Source organism: Nymphalis io, chromosome 23 (genome assembly GCF_905147045.1).
Source record: "Nymphalis io chromosome 23, ilAglIoxx1.1, whole genome shotgun sequence".
Lineage (NCBI taxonomy): Eukaryota > Metazoa > Arthropoda > Insecta > Lepidoptera > Nymphalidae > Nymphalis > Nymphalis io.
The window spans coordinates 1,235,434-1,256,110 of record NC_065910.1 but is presented as its reverse complement, the minus strand read 5'-3'; the positions used below and the strand labels follow the sequence as shown (position 1 = coordinate 1,256,110).

The 20,677-nt window shown below is 34.7% G+C and overlaps 2 protein-coding genes across 3 annotated transcripts in view; one reads left to right on the top strand and one right to left on the bottom strand.

Moving 5' to 3' along the window:
- The window catches only part of LOC126777644 (uncharacterized), a 37,680-nt gene extending 34,274 nt beyond the window's left edge, over positions 1-3,406 (top strand). For both annotated transcript variants that reach the window (XM_050500757.1, XM_050500756.1), the window contains exon 3: positions 3,005-3,406. In XM_050500757.1, coding sequence (XP_050356714.1) covers positions 3,005-3,095 — 91 coding nt within the window. In that variant the 3' untranslated portion in view covers positions 3,096-3,406. The remainder of the gene's footprint in view (positions 1-3,004) is intronic.
- LOC126777720 (protein madd-4) overlaps positions 1-20,677 on the bottom strand; it is a 418,598-nt gene that overhangs the window by 213,443 nt on the left and 184,478 nt on the right. The gene's annotated exons all lie outside the window — the stretch shown is intronic.

The following is a 20,677-nucleotide window of genomic DNA, read 5'->3' as shown; positions in this document are numbered from 1 at the left end:
TTCATGCATACAAATGTCTGTCCTGGGTGGGAATCGAACCCATAACCTTCGGCGTGAAAGGCAAGTATCTACCAACCACGCCAACCGGCTCGTCATTTCGTCAATTTTAAAATTAATAATAAAAATAAATAATAAAATAACGAGAGATTTCGTATGAGTCCTGCTTGGACAGTTCCTTTCGCTATACTTCGTGTATTAAATAACGCACACAATGAAATAACAGCATGTGAGTGAAAAAATAAAAAATTGCAAATGTGTGAAATTAATTGATATTCTTTTTAAACATATAAAAATAAACATTTTATTATTACGAATTGTAAATTACAGCTGACGCGATAATTACACACGACAAATCTACACTCAGTTATAGATACCTATCCATAGACATTCACTTGTACACACACAAACTCAGATATAGCAAAAGAGTCGTGACAATCGAAGTCTTACACTTATCTTCCTCTTACACTTAACTCCTAAAGTATAACGTGCGATAAGGAACTTCGTTTTAATAAAAATGACGTATCGATAATTTGGGGTCATAAAAATGCAAACCATCACGACTCTAAACATGTACATGTTTAAGAAATCGTGCCCAAGGTTCTCTTTCGATTTCCTTACGTGAGCTTCTGCCATTGTAAGTTTTTAAATAAAACTATTTATTTAAACGTAGCAACTAAACGTATTTCGTTATAAGTTACATTATATATGAGTAGCGACCGGGCGACCGAGTTTCACTCGACACTCATAATTAGTTATAGAAAAATGTTTTGTTTGTTTTAAAAAACAAAACCCTATCTAGACAAATTTTGTGCCGATTTTTTTTCAAAAATTTTTGTATAAAAGAATTGTTTACTTAATATTATAAGATATAATATAGGTATTTAAATATTTTTAAACAAACATATTTTAGTTTACTAGAATAATATGTATATAGCCTTTAATAGCCTACCTACCTTTAGCCTACCTAACCTATACATTATATAAGGTAATTTAAATAATTTTCAAAACAGTACACGATAAAATTTGATATTACTCCAGGGCATACTTAGATGTCTATCTGCCCTTGTTATTCTTTCGACATTAAAATAACGTTGTTATTATCTTAGCCGTTTTAATTACAATACGCGTTACGTTTTCATACTTAGTTTTAGAACCTTACAAAGTTCGTTAACTTCAAAGACTAAAAAAAAAACAGCAACTGGCATGCACGCTCGTAAAATACAGTGTAAAAATCTTTTACAGATAGTACTAATAGAGATAGTACATAGTTAACTACATAAATAAGTATATACAAATCTAAATCAAAAATTGTTAATATTTGAAGAAAGAAGTTATTTATTTTTTTTTTTTTTTATAGAAAAGGAAGGCGGACGAGCATATGGGCCACCTGATGGTAAGTGGTCACCAACGCTCTTAGACATTGGCATTGTAAGAAATGTCAACCATCGCTTACATATCCAATGCGCCACCAACCTTGGGAACTAAGATTTTATGTCCCTTGTGCCTGTAATTACACTGGCTCACTCACCCTTCAAACCGGAACACAACAATATCAAGTATTGCTGTTTTGCGGTAGAATATCTGATGAGTGGGTGGTACCTACCCAGACGAGCTTGCACAAAGCCCTACCACCAGTAGTAGTAGTAGTTATAAAAAATGCTAGCAACATTTTCCAAAACTTATTATATTCTACAGGCTAATTAGGCACATAAAAACTAATTAAGTGAATAAGTTTACGAAATTAGCAATATAATTGTTGTATGTTTAAAATAGTTAGTTGTACAACGATAACTATGAAAAAGTATCTTCGTAACAAAAAACTCTCTTTAAATAAATTCCTTATAATTCTTAAAAACTCGTAGCAAATAAAAAACTTTTTAAGATGACAAATCTTACGCAATGACATTAAAAGCGGCTGGTTTGAAAAACTTGACAAATTAGCGCCAAAAAAACATTGGAATGTCGACCCTTTGTCTAGACAGATGTTACTCGGAGTGTTTTATCATTGTTTTTTTTTTTAAACAAAAACTACCAAATATTTTTTTAAGTCTAAACAAGAACAGTTTTTATCATGCAGGATAGATATTTGAGACATGTGATCCTTATAAGAAACAATAGAGTTATTCTTTTAGAATGTTCTCGAAGATTGCCGTTAAAATCCGATCTTGAAATTTCAGAAAGATGTGTGAAATTGACTATAATAACAACAATTAATTATAAGAACGAAAATGTGAAAATTGCTATTATTCCTGCTGAATATGCATTTTTTTTTTCATTTTTTTTTTTGTGAAATTCTAATCTGCGATTTTAAACGCCATCAACAGAAACATTACGATTTTTAATCAAAAGTAAAAATAAAAGTAAAAGTAACTGCTCATTTGACATTCCCATTAAAAGAGTACTTATTTTACACAGTACATATTTTAGAAGTACATATATAAGAGTATGTATGTAGGTATATCTATTGCTCATATATTACATATTATTCTGAAGTTTCTAATTATTTTATGTGTTTCTTAAGTTAATTGTAAGTACACACTATGCCCGATTTCAGTTCGCCTTAATTCTGAGTAGAGGTAGCTTAGGAGATATCACCGTAAGTGGGACCTATTTAGGAAGGAAGGCTGTCTCTGCATAGTTCTTTTATAATATTTGTAAATTGAGTGCAATAAAGACTTAATAAATAATTAATTAATTACAACAGATTTATAATATCAAGAAGCATATCAGACATAATTATCTATTATAAGGATCAAATTTTAGAATATGATTTTGACCAATAGCATACACGATACAAAAACATATTTTTCAGAATAATCCATAGAAAATACATGACTAATATTTTTCTAAGCTATAAAATAAATCACCTTGATCACACCCATACGTATTATCATATTGTTATTATAAGTGTAACCTTATTAGAATTTCAGTTAAATAGAGAGAAAAAAAACCAATCTATTTTTTTTTTAAAAGAATCAAGCTCAAAAACATTTATTTTTTTAAGGTGCGAGTCGAGCCTGGAGCCCGGTTACTTCAGTGTGGGCAACGAAACAGAGCCGTATCCCGCGTGCTGCCCACGAAGGATAAACAGTTGATAAGCCCGTTACTAATTAAGCCTTTTTTATTTACCGTCTTAATACGTTGGGTGCGTTCATTAAAAAAATATAGGATAAGAATGTCTATTTGAAGTCATGATAAAAATAATAATGTATTATAATTTATGATATTTTTATAATAATACATATATTCCTTTGGTAGAAACTTAATAATACCGACAAATAAAACAACTTCGTAGTCTTTCATTTTGTATAAATGGTAAGTTTGTCCTAACGCAGCAATTTATTTTGTTTGACAACGTCTTGGCAATATAAGAAGCGATTAATATCCCTAACAATACAACAGTAAAATGTTACATGTACATTTAAATATCTTTATAAATAAAACAAAAGAAAATACTTATCAATTTCATTCTTTCATTTATATAAAATAATAAATGTTTATTAATAAAGAAACATACAACACCCCAGAGTTAAAAGATATTTACTATTACGGACAAGGTTTACAGCTTATTCGAATACACTTTTAAACTACAGTATGTTTATGTACACACACACATACACACATATGGCGGAATATTGCTAGCGCCACATAATTTTCCTAACGTAATAACTATGGGAAATAAGTCTTTAATAAAGAAACAAAATCGCGAAATTAAGAGAAAAGTTACTCGTACATTGAAACTTGTTTTTTTTTTTTTGGTATCGTCTTTTCTTTAAGATAAAACTGAGTACATGCCAGTAAATTCGGCATAGAAACCGAAACACGCAGTACTTATGTGCAACACATCTCTTTGTACAAACTCCATTCATAAATAAACGCAATCTTTTCAAAAGATAGTATCAATATACAATGAAATATTATATATACATATATTTATTTATATATTCGTTTCGTAACGGTTTGTATAATTCATCTTAACTATTCAAGGATATCTTTGATACACTAACTAGTAACGACATTTGTTAAAAACACATTAGTCAATCCACAGAATCCCATTTAACCGAGTCGACGAGATAGCGCCTAATTTAAAATAATACAGAAAAAATACAATAAATCAGATTGTATGGGATGCCTCACATGGAGCTAATGATTTTGACGCATTATAGCTGTTATGATTCAGGTAATAAGGTCTTTTCGTTGTCAATTTTAATTAACAGAATTTTATCTTATGTATATGCGTGTATACTGAATTCGAATTGAGTTGCTAAGTTCTTAAAGAAATAATTAATTAACGTAACAGAAAGTAATTAAATATTTGACGACAAATAAGTTTCTACATAAAATTTCTTGGCTTGGCCTTTGGATTAAAATCTTATGTTAATAAAATATTAATAAAGAAGTTTTATTATTCGCTAAAAGACTATGAATATATAATTAAAATCGTGGCTAAATAATATTTAATTGTATTTAATTAACATGGTGTAACCTGATGGAAAGGAGTAACTTCTGAGTTTTTTTGCAGAATCTAGATTGATATGTAGATTTTATTAGCTTTAAATTTCATTTAATATTTTACAGTAACAATTGCAAATTGCTTGAGTAAATAATATTTTAATTTTGATTTAAATTTTGTAAAGCTACTTAATCGCCTTCTAGTATTAAAAAAATAAAACAACTCTTAACCCTTTTTATAAAGCAATAATTTCACAATAAAACGTATCAATGTCCATTCAAAATCGAATCGTTCAAACTTTACCATAAAAACTCGATCGAACTAATGGACCGTGACTGTAATGTCCTTACAATCTATAAAAAACCCGAACGAAATTCGACTTGGGTTCACTTAAAAAAGCATTACCCTTCGTGGCCGAGTGACTTATTGTAACCAATGTAAGGAATGTAAATATAAATTCACCTCGAGAGCGAGAGGGAGGTGGGATGCGTCAAAAATATTTAAATTAAGCCCTCCCTTAATGTCGGACATTATTTTTTTATCGGCACGTCCAAATAAAGATATGTCGCGTTCTTTCAAGAAACTTATCTTGGAAGGGAGAATATAAAATTCGGGATTTGTAACCTTTCGTATCAGATACTGTTACGTTGCAGTGGTTTCAATTGTTATTAAAAATAATTGCGCGGATGGATAGTTTTTTTTATTTAATTAATTTCTTTGTGGATAGTGTCAATAGAATGGACAAGAGACCAAGGAGATATGACCGAGCTAAGCTTTTTATTCAAACAAGTCAAACTCAAGTGATAGGCATACTGCCTATATTGGAGACTCTTTAGATAGCTATGGAATTTCCGTGTAGAACCAACGAAATATATTGCTAAAAAGTACTTCGAAAAATATCTCTATTTGTCAAGTCCTTCGAGTATTCAATCTTTACTAAGTAATTGATAGGAGAATAATTCCTAAATTTAAGGACCAAAGAAGCCTCAATACACGTTTTTTAGTTTTGTTGTAGGTATATTTTTGTTACTGAAATTCTTTACTCCAACATGGATGTATTGATTTTGGGGAGTCCAAAACTTGGTGTGAGAAAGAGACAGGCATAATATGCAGTTACCTAAGAATGAGTTACAAACAGAGTAATGATAATGAGTTACATTGTACAATATAATTAATATTTGCATCGTCAACATACACCAAAGGCCTCTACGATATTAAGACTTCATTACACTAGTTCACTTACTCTTCCAACCAGAACACTCTACAAAGAAATGTTCTTGAACAAAATCAATATTAACCTACTAAACGTGCTTGCATCGCCTATCACTAGTAAGTTCTTAATTAAAGGTCATAGTTTATGGTAGTCGAAATAAACGACGTACCTCCTTGAAAAGCCGGCCAAACTCTGATTAGCTAATTAGACTTTAAGCTTAACGCTCATTGGTCGACTATTGCGTCATCGGCTGCCGCCGACCAATGACATTTTAGATTAAAGTCAAATTAGTTCTTTGGACATTGATTAGTGTTTCAAAAACAGTTTAATGCTTAAAATGAATTGAAAGCACAAATACCATTCTAGTATGATTTTTAATTCCAAACATTATCGAATATTCTCGAAACGTGTCGACGTTTCTAAAGTCTTGAAATTCTCGGCATATTCAAACCAAATTCATAACCAAAAAGGGTGATTACTTAATCCCGCTATAACGATATTTATATAGGTTAAGTAAGGAAGGGTTAAATTAAATATTTGTTTTACATCTTATCTTTAATGTTTCAAAACCTCTGAGATTAAGAGACTTGTTGAGTTTTATATTCTTTAAATAGACACTTAAATATTGGATGAAGACGTTCCTGATAAGGCTTTGCATTTTATTACTAAAGAGCTACGCTTGCGACTTTATCCGTGTTCACTTTAAAAGACATTTCTTTAAAGTATCCTTTATTTATACCCAAATGGATCTTTGTATAAAGTCAAATGCATATTCGCGAGTGAACACCATGAAGCTATGTATTCAGATATTTTCTTTATGGTTTCGAAAACCTGTTGCAAACAATTTTCATACACCTATCTCCTGTACCAATGTCGGTAAATTATCTACAATATATATAAAATTTGTTTCGACTACAACAATCTTAATTAAAATTATTTTTATTCAGTATTTGTTTTTTTCGAAACTGATTCAGGTTTTTAGTTTGTTAATTTTTATTTTCAAAAACATTCCATTTGTTTTTACCGTTTTATTTTCACTGTTAACGTTTAAGCATAATAACATATTTTATACGTTTATTTTGTTTTTGACAATAATTTTAGAAAATTTTCTGTACAAAGGTAGGTAGGCCTTTGTTTAAGCCCGAGTAGGTAACACCCACTCAAAAGTTTTTTTTTTATTTTTATAGAATAGGTAATCGCACCTGATGGTAAGTGGTCACCGATGCCCATAGACATTGGCATTGTAAGAAATGTTAACCATCGCTTACATCGCCAATGCGCCACCAACCTTGGGAACTAAGATGTTATGTCTCTTGTGCCTGTAATTACACTGGCTCAATCACCCTTCAAACCAGAACACAACAATACCAAGTACTCCTGTTTTGCAGTAGAATATGAGTAGGTGGTACCTACCCAGAAGGGCTTGCACAAAGCCCAACCACCAGTGAATATATATCAAAAACAGCAATTCTTAGTATTGTTGTTGTTATTGATAACAAGAAGTGAATAGACGAGGCAGAACTGTTATTATTTCACTTATATAAGCGACTAACTGCCCGTGCCGACTTTGTTCGGTTAAATTCATACAAAGTTAACTGTCTTTTTTTTTCTTTTTTTTTTTTCATATATGCCCCGGGATGGCAAATGACTCTACTCCACCTGATGGTAAGTGGTAGTAGAGTCCAAACGCGACGACGGCCAGTACAGACGGGAAAAACGTTCTGCACTAGCCGCCTTCGCCTTGCCGGCCCGCAGACAAAGTTTTACCCTTAAAGTTAAATTTCCAAAAATCCTTTATAAGCATTCGATCCGCACTATCATAGATAATTTTATTATACAATAATATATGTGGTTTTATTTTTGTATGAATAATAATGAAAGTTAACATCGAGCAAAGCTTAAAAATTATCAATTTATTTATTTAAAACGTTCAATAACTTCTCAACTACCTAAATTTCAGACTAAATGTCTTAGTCACGAATTTAGTCATAAATCATAAGTGAACTTTACTAACGTAATGACGTCGACGAAGCCGATTATGATGTAACAATAGCCTAATTTCTAAACCGTGTAAATCATTGGCCTTCGTTAATTATAGTGCAAGAGCTGGTGGTGTGTTCTTTTGTCTATATGTTCCACAAAAATACATTACAAAATATAATATTTATTTAATTTTACTAAATTTTATTACATTATAAATTTATTAAATTATATAAACTTTGGGCTTTTATTTTAAAAGTCTACAAGTAGAAGAGTATCATATATATACAAGTATTTATACTGGGCGATTAATCATTATTTTCATTTGTAAGTCAGTAATATACTACAAAACAAAAAATCTTATAATGAATGAATGAAGTCATCCTAATCACCATGAATAGCCAATTGCACAAGACATTACAATGCAGACAGGCCCGAATGGAATAGTACATCACTCTCATAATTCAATGGAGCGCCAATCCGATAGGTCCGGGGAGAGATCAAGTGCAGGACGGCTTTATGTGCATTCCGAGGCACGAGTGTACTGGTTGTATCTAACTCATACCAATTTCGAAACTGCTAAGAAATTCACTTATGAAAAACTTTTTAAATTGTCCAACCGGTTTATAAACCCTATGATGTATTCATCAGAATTTGTAACCTCATTAACTAGCCATCCTGTGGTAAGAACGCGTGAATCTTAACCAATGATCGTGGGTTCAAACCGGGGCAAGCACCACTGAATTTTCATGTGCTTAATTTGTGATTATAATTCATCTCGTGCTTTACGGTGAAGGAAAACATCGTGAGGAAACCTGCATGTGTCTTATTTCACTGAAATTCTGCCACATGTGAATTCTACCAACCCGCATTGGAGCAGCGTGGTGGAATAAGCTCCAAACCTTCAAAAAGAGGAGAGGAGGCCTTTAGCCCAGCAGTGGGACATTCACAGACTGTTACGGTAACTAGCCAATATGAAAATGAGCTACTTTTATATTAGTAATAAAATGATGTCTATTTTGGAAAACAACAAATTAAAATGAAAACAACGTGGAATTATAAAACTATCTATTTTTTATTGATGAGAATTTTCTTATTGTTTCATGAAAAGCGCTTTGTTTTTCCCCAACAGCGCAATTGTACGTAAACAATAAACTTTCCGTTATATATAAATGAAAAGCACTGATTTACGGTCCGAATGGTCCAGTGTATAGATGACGCGATTTTAATACAAGATCACAGATTCAAATCCGGTTACCCAATACTTAGTGTTGATTTATTAACCTGTTGTTTGTGTTGATCACATTAAAAAAAATAATAAATTTTAGGATTGAAGAATTCGAAAAATCGTCGAAAGTTGTTCTTTCAATAAATAATCACTCTTATTACAATAAACAAATAGTATATAATCAAATGACTATACAATTCCTATATAATCTTAGTTGTATTTAAGATCTGCAAATAACAAGAAATTACAGTGAACACCCTTAGATAGCGTGCCTGTGTTTAATTTTAAGCTCCGGGAAGACGATTAGCGGTTAACCAATGGACGAGTATTTTAAGCGCATTGTTAGAAATACAAGATGCTATTTTGAAATTAACTGTTATAATTATATAATGCCATTTGATATGTTCCTAGTAGAAAAGCCCTAACGCTTTCTCTATATACACTGTTCTATTTACTTGGTGATAAAACTCAATTAGATATTTCGATTCGAATTCAAAATGTATTAAATCAATGGTTCACACATTATAAGACACTTACAAATAACGATTATATATGTATTTATTATTCTATGATTATTATGTCTAATTCAAAACTTTTAAAATCAATAATTCACAACAAGTTTGGTTTTAAGGATTTAATTCATTCAAATTTTCAATATTTTACTTCATCTTAGTCTGTTAAAGCGTTAGAATTTAATGAAGTCTAAAAATTTCAGAAATTTCGTAGTATAAAAGTGTTAATTGAATAATTCAATTAATAAATGTATTAAAAGTAATTCATAATGGTTTTTTCTTTCAATTATCAAAGAACGGTATTTTTAATTAAAAGATATAAGGAATAATTAATTAACTTTATAATTTTTTGCCTTTTACCCAACAAAAGATACTTAACTTGATTATATAATAAATATATAAGGGAATATTTGTTTTATTTGATACCAATTTTGTTTATATGGAAAATATTTATTTTAAATAAAGCCTACAGTTATTTGGACCTGACCGTCTGTGTATATATCAGCCATTGATAATTTATTCCATTGCAAAACATAATCATTCAAATTTGAGGAAGACAATGCAATGCTATGATTGACTGCGTCAATATTAGTATTCCAGTAATTAACAAATATATGCATACAACGGATATTATAATTAAAACAAAATCTAAGAATGTATTCTTAATTGTCTACAACAATTGCGCGAATTTCTTCTAGAAAATTCTATCGTATTTTCTTCGCTAGCCCCTGGTCTATAAAAGTACCACAAGATCCTAAAGTATAATGAAATTCTTGGCGTAATTGATTCTATTATATCTCGTTAAATCGATTGTGTATTCAAACAATGAAACTTGTTTGAACATTAATTTGTGTTCGTTCTTTGTATACGTTCATTATAGTTTTGAGATGTTTAATTGAAAAACTACGAAACTATTGTTTATGTAGTTATAAGCACGTTCGAGGGAAACATAACTTGTAATCTTGTTACTATTATCGTCATTGTACTATTTAAATTAATATAATGAAATTTATATAAAATATGTACGTAAAGACAGTTAGTCTTTACCCTAAGCTAAACAAAACTTAGTAAATTATAATTATTAAAATAGATTATAAATTGGGTGTTATTTTTTTATTGTTTGTATATTCTTGGAAGGTTTTGCAAATTATGAATCGATTCTGATGATAATGTTTTTATTTGATAGTTTATACTACGAGCGATTGTTGCGTGAATCTCAATTTATTTTATATTAAATATATTATTACATCTGTTTTATATATACATACTAGCGCTATACCTTCACTCGCTTCATAATTCAAAATTGTTAAAAACTAATTTCAATTTCTTCAAAAATTAAGGATTTCCATAAACACTTTTATCCCCTTTATCACTAACTTAGCGGTTAAAATATCGAAAGTCCTTCCTTAGTCTAACTTACTGTGAAAAAGGTTAATGCAGCCAGGAACCCCATTAGTTTGGGCTGTACGTTGATATGTCAGTCGGGCAGTCATATATATATATATATATATATATATATATATATATATATATATATATATATATGTATTCTTAATTAAATATTTGAGTTACATACTTGAGTACATTACATTAATTAAATTGAAGCTTTATAGTAATTAATTTGGTAAAAGTTACTGTTGGCTTTGTGTGTACATTAAAAGCTTATAAACGTCTGAATTAATATCTGCAGACATCAAAAGATGTTCGATCCACTAAGCAAAAACACTTTCATTAACGTTTAGTAAAAATTTTCAGAATAGCGAGACATTATGTTATGTAACGGCCAATGCCAGCAGTAGCTTAGAAGCTTTCAGTTGAAGAAATGGCTTTAGAGCCGCCACGCATCTATCCGTGCAGTGACGGAGAAAGAATACATTTCACTGCCCCTCTCTTTCCCATGGGTGTCGTAAGAGGCGACTAAGGGATATCTGAGCGACCATCTGCTCACCACGTTACCACCGTACGTATGGTGAAAAACTCGTGAAGTGGCTTGCAGCCGCGTTTCGAGGTCAGCCAGTGTACAGCCAGAGCCCGAGCGAGTATTGCCGCGATGGGTGTTGGTCCAATTGGAGACGGCTGTTGAACCAATGCCGGGGGAAACTGTATTGACCTGCCGGTCAGGGAGACCCGAAGAAACGGCTGTTCCGCTGGCCGCCCGTGGCATAGTACAGGGGCCCGAGCGTGCCTAACCAGCTCGTGAGGCTGCCCCACCAGGCCACGCATAACCTCGGGGTGGATCGTCGTGCCGGTTGGTGACCGGTAGGTGGGGTCCCGGCGGCCACTTCCGGGGGGGTTCGGGGGCCCTTCCGTCCGGCGGGTCAGTGTATTTTTCCTTTTGACAACCACTTGGGGAAACACGCCTCCACACTTTGCCCATCCCTATCGTGGCAATACATCGCTCGCTTCACGTCTCTTTTCCATTTCATTTTTCCCAAATGGCGCAACAAAAAAGAAAAAACGGTCGTACAGCGGTGCACACCCCCACCATACCCTCGCTGTTTGAGGTCGAGTTCTCTAACATCCGAGGACTCCACACTAACCTCAATGCTGTCCACCACCATCTCACACAAATACTCCGTCCTGCCGATACCAGCTACCTTAATTATCCCGGCTACACGCTTGAAGAATCCTTCAAAGCGAAAGCCGGAGTATGCTTGTTCGTCAGGACGGATGTTTGCTGTCACCGACTGCGCTGCTTGGAGGACCCCTCCTTCTCCATGTTGGTGGTACGTGTGGACCTGGTTCGTCAGAGCCGAGTCTACGTGTGCCTCTACAGATCCCACAATGGTGACTTGGAGACAAGCCGACTATTTGACCATCTTAGTCGGGTGGCAGATGCTGCGCAAGAGCAATTTCCTAACGCGGAATTGGTGTTTTTGGGGGACTTTAATGCTCACCACGAATCCTGGTTGAAATCCCTCAAAACTGACCATGCTGGAAGGACTGCTCATGCTTTTGCTCTCACACATGACTTGACCCAACTGGTTGATCAGCCCACCAGGATCCCAGACATTGATGGGCAAGCACCTTCTCTACTGGACCTTCTGCTGACTTCTCACCCGGTGGAATATCAGGTTGTGGTTCAGGCTCCTCTTGGCTCTTCGGATCACAGCCTTATTTCTACCAGAGTGCCACAGGCCAAGCTGCCGCCACTAGCGGTATGCAAACGTCGCGTTTGGCACTATAAGTCGGCGGATTGGGACGGTATGCGCGATTACTATGCGTCGGTCCCTTGGAAGGAACGTTGCTTCAGTGGGAATGACCCGACAGCTAGTGCCGCTGCTGTTGCTGGCGAGATCATGCTGGGAATGGAATACTACATTCCTAGCTCAGATCTCGTCAGTGGGAGTACGCGTAACCGTTGGTTCACTCGTGAATGTGCCGATGCTGTATCAGCTAAGCAGGCGGCATATCGCAAGTGGATCAACGGCTGCATTAGCGGGGCATCTAACATTGACTCACTGAAAGCAAACTACAATAAAAACTCCAAGTCCTGTAGGAAGGCATACACGAGAGCGGATGCACAGCGCATTGTACAGATTGGTCATGACCTTGTTTCGCATCCTAGGGGCTCCCGTAGCTTCTGGCGTCTGACCAAGTCTGTGCAAAACAATTTCTGCCAACCTTCGCTGCCACCGCTCAGAAATCCGGACGGATCGCTAGCTCACAGTCCGCAAGAGCAAGCTGATCTCCTGGCTAAACTCTTTGCCGACAAATCCGTCATCGATGATTGTAGTGCACCTACAATACCTGCATGTGGCCATAAGATGCCTGACATTAAAATCAGGCAACGTGATGTGCGTGCGGAGCTGCAATCACTTGATGTACGGAAAGCTAGCGGTCCCGATGGAATACCAGCCATAGTGCTGAAGAAGTGCGCAGCGGAGCTGTCTCCTGTGTTAACGCGCCTGTTCCAACTTTCTCTCTCTTCGGGAAGTGTGCCGGAGGCTTGGAGAAGAGCTAATGTGCAAGCGGTTCCCAAAAAAGGGGATCGGTCTGACCCGGCAAATTATCGGCCAATAGCTATCACCTCAGTACTTTGTAAGGTGATGGAACGGATTTTAAACAACCAACTGATCCATTACCTAGAAGATCACTGTCTGATTAATGATCGTCAGTACGGGTTTCGACCAAAACGGTCCACAGGTGATCTTCTAGCGTACGTAACACACCTCTAGGGTGAAGCTATCGACAAGCATGGAGAATCGTTGGCTGTCAGCCTCGATATCTCCAAGGCTTTCGACAGGGTCTGGCACAGAAGTCTTCTCTCCAAGCTACCGGCATATGGTCTGCCTGCTCAGCTATGCACCTGGATTGCCAGCTTCCTACACAAGCGTAGCCTTCGTGTTTTAGTAGATGGTTGCGCTTCACAATTCTATGTAGTGAATGCTGGGGTCCCCCAGGGATCTGTGCTATCTCCCACACTCTTTCTTTTGCATATCAATGATATGCTCTCCCTTGGGAACATACATTGCTATGCAGATGATAGTACAGTGCATGGTGGATACCACGGACGCGCAGTGGCTGGGCGGGCGGAAACTGAGGAGAGGCGGGAGAATCTTGTCATTGAACTCGATAGAACGTTAGAGCTCATCGCCAAATGGGGCTCTGATAATCTTGTTGAGTTTAATGCCAAGAAAACACAGGTATGCGCTCTCACGGCGAAAAAGTCAACATTTTCCCCTCTTCCCTCCCTCTGTGGTACTCCGCTGGTGAGGCAAAGCAAAATCGCCATGCTGGGGATTGACGTTCGCTGCGACCTTAGTCCAAGGGATTACATCGAGGCTGTTATAAAAACAGCTTCACGGAAACTCGGAGTTCTGAACAAGGTGCGTCGCTTTTTCACGCCACAACAACTGTGCCTGCTGTACAAAACACAGGTACGGTCTTGCGTGGAATATTGCTCGCACCTTTGGGATGGCTCCGCTAAGTACCTACTTGAGGCCTTGGACCGGTTGCAGCGACGTGCCGTACGCATTATTGGCGACGTAAAGGTCACAAACACCCTTGAACCTTTACAATTGCGTCGTGAGATAGCAGCACTGAGCGCTTTCTATCGACTGTATCACGGCGAGTGCTCTGAGGAATTATTTTCTCTAATTCCTGCTTCCCCCTTCCTTCTTAAATTCACGCGAGCTGGTTCTCGATGTCACCGCCTAACTGTGACATCAATTCCATCGCGAACAAAGAAATTCCTTTCTTTGTCGCACTTCCAAAAAATGGAATTCCTTACCAGCTCACGTGTTCCCCTCCTCTTACAACCCGGGTTCCTTCAAACGAGGCGTGAAGAGGCATCTTGCGGGCCGGCAAGGCGAAGGCGGCTAGTGCAGAACGTTTTTCCCGTCTGTACTGACCGTCGTCGCGTCATTTGCCCTCCCGGCGAATATAAAAAAAAAAAAAAAAACGTTGTTCTAGTATTTATTGGTGATAGGATTTTCAGCGTGTTTTGACAGACAACACTCATACCTTAATTATTTTAGAACAAATAATCAACACTTACATTAATAATGACTGCCTCATTGTTCTAGTGGCTAAATGTAAGGCTGCAGACCCGGAGGTCTTGGGTTCAACTCCGAGGTCGGGTCATTAAAAAAAGTTATTGGGTTTTTCTGTCAGAAAATTATCAGTAGCAGCCTGGAGTCTGGAAGTTGGAAGTGTGTACACTCTTGTGACTCGGAAAGGACGTAAAGTCGTTGGCCCTGCGCCTGAACTCTTTCCGGTTGTATCTGCCGCTGCTGTTGTGGATTTCAGTCCGATCAGATTATGAGAGCTAGGGAATAGAGAGTAGTAGGGAATACAGGTAATGTTTGCACACACACTTGTGCACTATAATATGTCCTGCACAGTTGGCTAATCTCTCTTGACATTGTCCGCCTTGGCCAAAATCGGTCTGGAGGACCTTATTAATAATGTCGATGGGCAAACTATCTACTGATCATCACGTGACCTATTTTCTGTTTTGATATCTCATTCCAAATTTAAAAATAAGATATAATATGTGCTAGAGGTATAGTATATGATAGTTTTATTATGATGTTTTTTTTTGCCTTGGCCACACAGCATGAGTAAACTTGATCCAGATATAAGTTTGTGATGTTTGGCTAATTAGTATACCATCACAATTTAGAAAACGAACAAATTTAAAATATTTTCTTTATAAAATAACTAAAGTTATAGTCCTATTTGAAAATATTTGTCCAACGGTGACAAGCCGAATAAATATTAAAAATTCCTGAACCTTGAAATATCTAAGCCGCTCAAACAATTTAATTCATTTCATTTCACGAATACAACGTGCTTTATATAACGGAACAAGTATTTATTTTAAATAATGTTTTATTAAAATGTCGAAGAATTACCTTTGTTGTAATTAAATATCAAGCGATTTAATCGTCAATGCGCGACCAAGTTTGGAAAATAAGATTTTACGTCCCTTGTGCCTGAAGTATTACTGATTAAACCATCCTTCAAACCGGAACACAACGTACCTATTAGCAATACTAGCGGTAAAGTATATGATGAGTAGCTGGTACCTACACCAATAATTTTACCGTTATATTAGTATATATAAAATGTGTATAAATTCACTTAGAATCAAAATCAAAGTGAGATATTAATGCCGAATACATTTGTTTCACTTGATATCAAATATAGAATTATGAATCATGTGGAAAAAATTCCAATATATTTCAAAGATAAGAGTGGAATGCTCGTATGGTTACTCACACTTATCTAAGTCGTTCGATTTTGTTTAATGTAATCGGTTATTGGAGGAATTACTCTGATAGGTTACTGAATACGTCTCACACATTCATCGGGAGTCGGAACCAACTGAGCACTGTACAATACATTATTGATATAACATTGATGAGATGGCCCAATGGTTAGAAAGCTCGAATCTTAACCGGGTATAAACCCGGGCAAGCACCACTGAATTTTGATGTGCTTAATTTGTGTTTATAATTTATTTTGTGCTCTAAGGTGAAGGAAAACATTGTGAAACAGCCACCCAACCTTCACACGTACTGGAGCAGCGTGGTGGAACAAACTTCAAATCTTCTCCTCAAGTCAGCCGCCCCAGCTGTGGGTCATTAACAGGCTGGTACTTTAACTTTATATAACTAAGTGACTCGAACAGTAGAACTACTCTGCAAGGACAACTCAGAACTCACCGGAAACTTGATCGTTAAATCTCATAAAGTGAAGCGACACTGAATATAACAACTATATTATTTGACATTTAAATAAGATATTAAAAAAAAACTACGAGAAATGATAATCCATATAAATCTTCAATAAGCTAATAACAGTTTTAAAAACATACTTTAAACAATGTACTTTATAGAAAAATGTTACTTTCTAACGCATTAAGATAAATTATAATGCATCATACGTGGTTTTTTTTTAAATATTACTACTCAATATGGTATTAAATCAATCAATAATTGTGTAGTATTTTTCTTAATTTCTACAATATTGGAGTCATTTAAGTAGTGAAGTATTATAGTAGAAAGTAGTGTTTTTTGAACGATTTCACTTTCAGGTATTAAACAGTTAGTTTTTACACAACTATCCAAAATAGGATTGAAATGTTATCTGGGTTCATGTATATATATGAGTTTCTTTGTTCCCTCATAACCTGTAAATGCTTGAACAGATTTGAATGTATGTGTATCGTTAGAATGCCGAATGCCTCACGTCATGCCGAATGTCATTGACTATAAATTCATTCATTCATTCAGGTTAGTGTTTGGGGTTACCCGGTGGTACTGTGAGACTTTAAAATAAAACCACATTATAAATTGTCTAAAATTATTAAGTACTTACAAAAACATTGTTATAGCGCGATAAATTCTTAAGTTACAAAGTGTTTTATTAATTATAATAAATTTAACGTACATTAATATTATTAACTATTAAGGTCATCGACATATGCTTGTCGCAATAGCTGTCACGTGGGCTCAGTAACGTTAGAAACTGTAATTATAGCTTTCCAACGAGTGAAGGCGTAGAGAATTATGTATTTGGCATAAAAGTGACTTTTTACCAAAAAATTCAAGTTTCCTCACGACGTTTTACTTCATCGCACAAATATTAGCTCAAACTAAGCAAATATAACTCAGTCGTATTTGAACTCTCAATATTCGGTTAAAAATCATAAGTTCTAATCACGAAGCCATCATGGCTGGCAAACCGTATTATCAAAAACCCTGAACACTGCTTACCCTTCATTAAAAAGCAATAAATTTAAAAATCAAACATATTTATAATATTATTCCAAATAATGAAAACGACAACGTAAAAAAATTGTAAAAAAAAATCACCCATTCCTAACAATATACAATACAGTAGAGATTTGTACACACCGGACCTTAAATGTAAATTATAGAATTTAAGACGGCCATAACGAACGCTTTTACAATATTAAAGCAATAAATAAAGCTGTAGTTACATCTACGAGATTTATTGGAATTTAAATTCTTTCGTGTTTTCTTTGGTTCTGTTTATTTTGGACTAATTACGCTTCGAGGTTCGTAATCGAATGGTATTATAAAAAGCAATAAAAGGGGAATGGGTTTAGAGAAATATGAGCATGTAACATTATGGTATGTACTAGATTTAGGTTCCAAATTTAAACTTGATTTAGTTGTTAAATGTGTTAGTGTTAATCCATACACGTTGATAATTGCAACACAGTTAACACATTTTTTTTGGTAATTACCTCCTTGGTCTAGTGGATAGATAAAAGATCCAGAGGAGGAAGCCCCAGGTCGGGCCATTAAAAATATTGAGTTCTTCCGTCGAAGATTCTCAGTGGCGGCCCGGAGTATTATAATAATAAGTCTTCACGGTGTTTCAGGAACACCACGATTTCTGAGTCTTGATGGCTCTGATCCGTGACTAGAACACGAGAATCTTAACCGCAGATTGCGGATTCTAACCCGACCAAACACTGAGTTTTATTTGCTTAAATTCAGCTTATCGTTAGACTCGTGGTCGATCGTGATTTGTATCGTGAAGAAACTTGTATGTTCTAGGTAAAAATATGTTATAAATGAGTCCAAAACGCAGCGAAGCAGCGAGGTAGAATAACTTATAAGACTTCCAAACATCTTTTAGAAGAGGAGGCCACAGAGGAGGCCTAAGCCCATCTGTGGGACAATTACAAGATATTACTTTACTTTTAACTTACGATTGTATTATTGCTTTTCTCTGAAGTTCTCAATTTTTATGTATTTTTATGTATATTAGCTGTCCGTACATATATCTGTTCCATACATATAAAACTAACATAATATAATAAGACTTGCTTTTGTTCGTATTGAATGTGTTCACTCATCGTTCGTGCGATTAAATACTAACTTTACTAAGCTGCTTATTTTAACAATAGCATTATATTTGTTAAAACTTTTAAAAAAGGTAATCGTTGTTTGTGTGATATTAATCGAAGTATTGTTTTATGATTTAATTTTATAGAATAGGAAGGCGGACGAGCATATGGGCCACCTGATGGTAAGTGGTCACCAACACCCATAGACATTGGCATGTAAGAAATGTTAACCATCGCTTACATCAATAATGCGCCAAGAACCTTGGGAACTAAGATGTTATGTCCCTTGTGCCCGTAATTAAACTGGCTCACTCACCCTTCAAACCGGAACACAACAATACTAAGTACTGCTGTTTTGCGGTAGAATATCTGATGAGTGGGAGTACCTACCCAGACCACTTTTCGGTTTTTTTTTCTAAAGTCTGTACTTTCATGTATTTGTGTGTACTTTGATGATCTAAAAAAATATAAATGAATAAGACTGGATTTAAAATGTACCCTGTTACTTTTATATAGAATAGCTTTTTAATTATGAAATAATTTTATTAAAATTGGTTCAGTAGCTCCAGAGTTTATTGATATTAAACAAAAAAATATTTTATATAATATTAGATTTTTTTTTAATTAAAATATGCTGGCAATGACCTGGTGAGTCACCATCACCCAAGACATTAGCACTGTAAGAAATATTAACCATCACTCACAACATCAATTCGCCATCAACCTTGGGAACCAACATATTATGATAAGTGCATCTAGTTCTATTTAAGTATGTTACTTACCATTTAAACCGGAACACAATGTCTGACGACTGGGTGGTACCTACCAAGACTCGCGAAAACCCCACTACCGAGTAGAATGACAATTAACATATAAATAAATATGTGACGAAAATTTTTCTCGTCATCTCTAAACGATGTGTTTATAGTACAGACTATAAATACATTTTTTGTACGTAAATGCTAGAACGTAAAACAGCTCTGTATATTATATATTATATAGGATGTTTTGAACTGGAACCATGGTAAGCATATTCTCACGTGACATGAAAAATTGTTTGCGGAGCGTAAAAAGTATTTTAATTGTGTGTCCATTAAATACGAGTATTTTATTTAATTAGCTCGAAATTCATTAAAATTTTGCAATGCTGCAAATTGATTTTCTTATTAAGATTTTTGCTCCAATTTTTATTGCATGTTTATATTTAAATTTATTTTAGATTTATGTTATTGTCAAGGTGTAAAAGTTTAACTTGTAATTCTGAATAAACTAATAAAATATGTATACACGTATGCACTTCGACTACGTAATAAGATATCGACTTATGCAAATTATAGGTCATTTACTGTTTTTTAGCTGAAATTACCGCAAGATTGCGGGTTCAAATTCAAGCAAGTACCACAAACTAACAAAGTACTAAACGGCGAGGAAAAATATTGTGATGAACTTCGGTCATATCAAATGTACCCTTAAAATAACAAAATTCAATTCTTGTTTTTTTTTTTTTAAATGAATTCTGCTTAACAATCATCTACTTACCAAACAAGTCAAAAACGCTATGTAGCACATAATCGCATATTACAAATGTAATGAACACAGACCGATCATATAAAAGAAGGAAAAAGGCTTCATCAAACATTACCGATTAAAATAAATACATACAATTGCTACATAATTACAATATTAGCCGCTAAAGTCCCTATAGCGCTTTGTAGCGTTGCAAGACTCTAGATTACTTTCTGTAAACACATTAAGTTTATACTGCACAGCGATTTAAAGCTGTTGCATTACTACTTAACAACAAATAGCTATAATCGTAACTCTACCACATAATTTGAATTAGGTTCCAATCTAGTTTTTTATATAATCTAATAAGCTGGTATAATAGTAAGGGATATTACTAATATATAATTATTTGATGTAAATTAAATTAGTTAAAAAAAATTGAAAATAAATTACC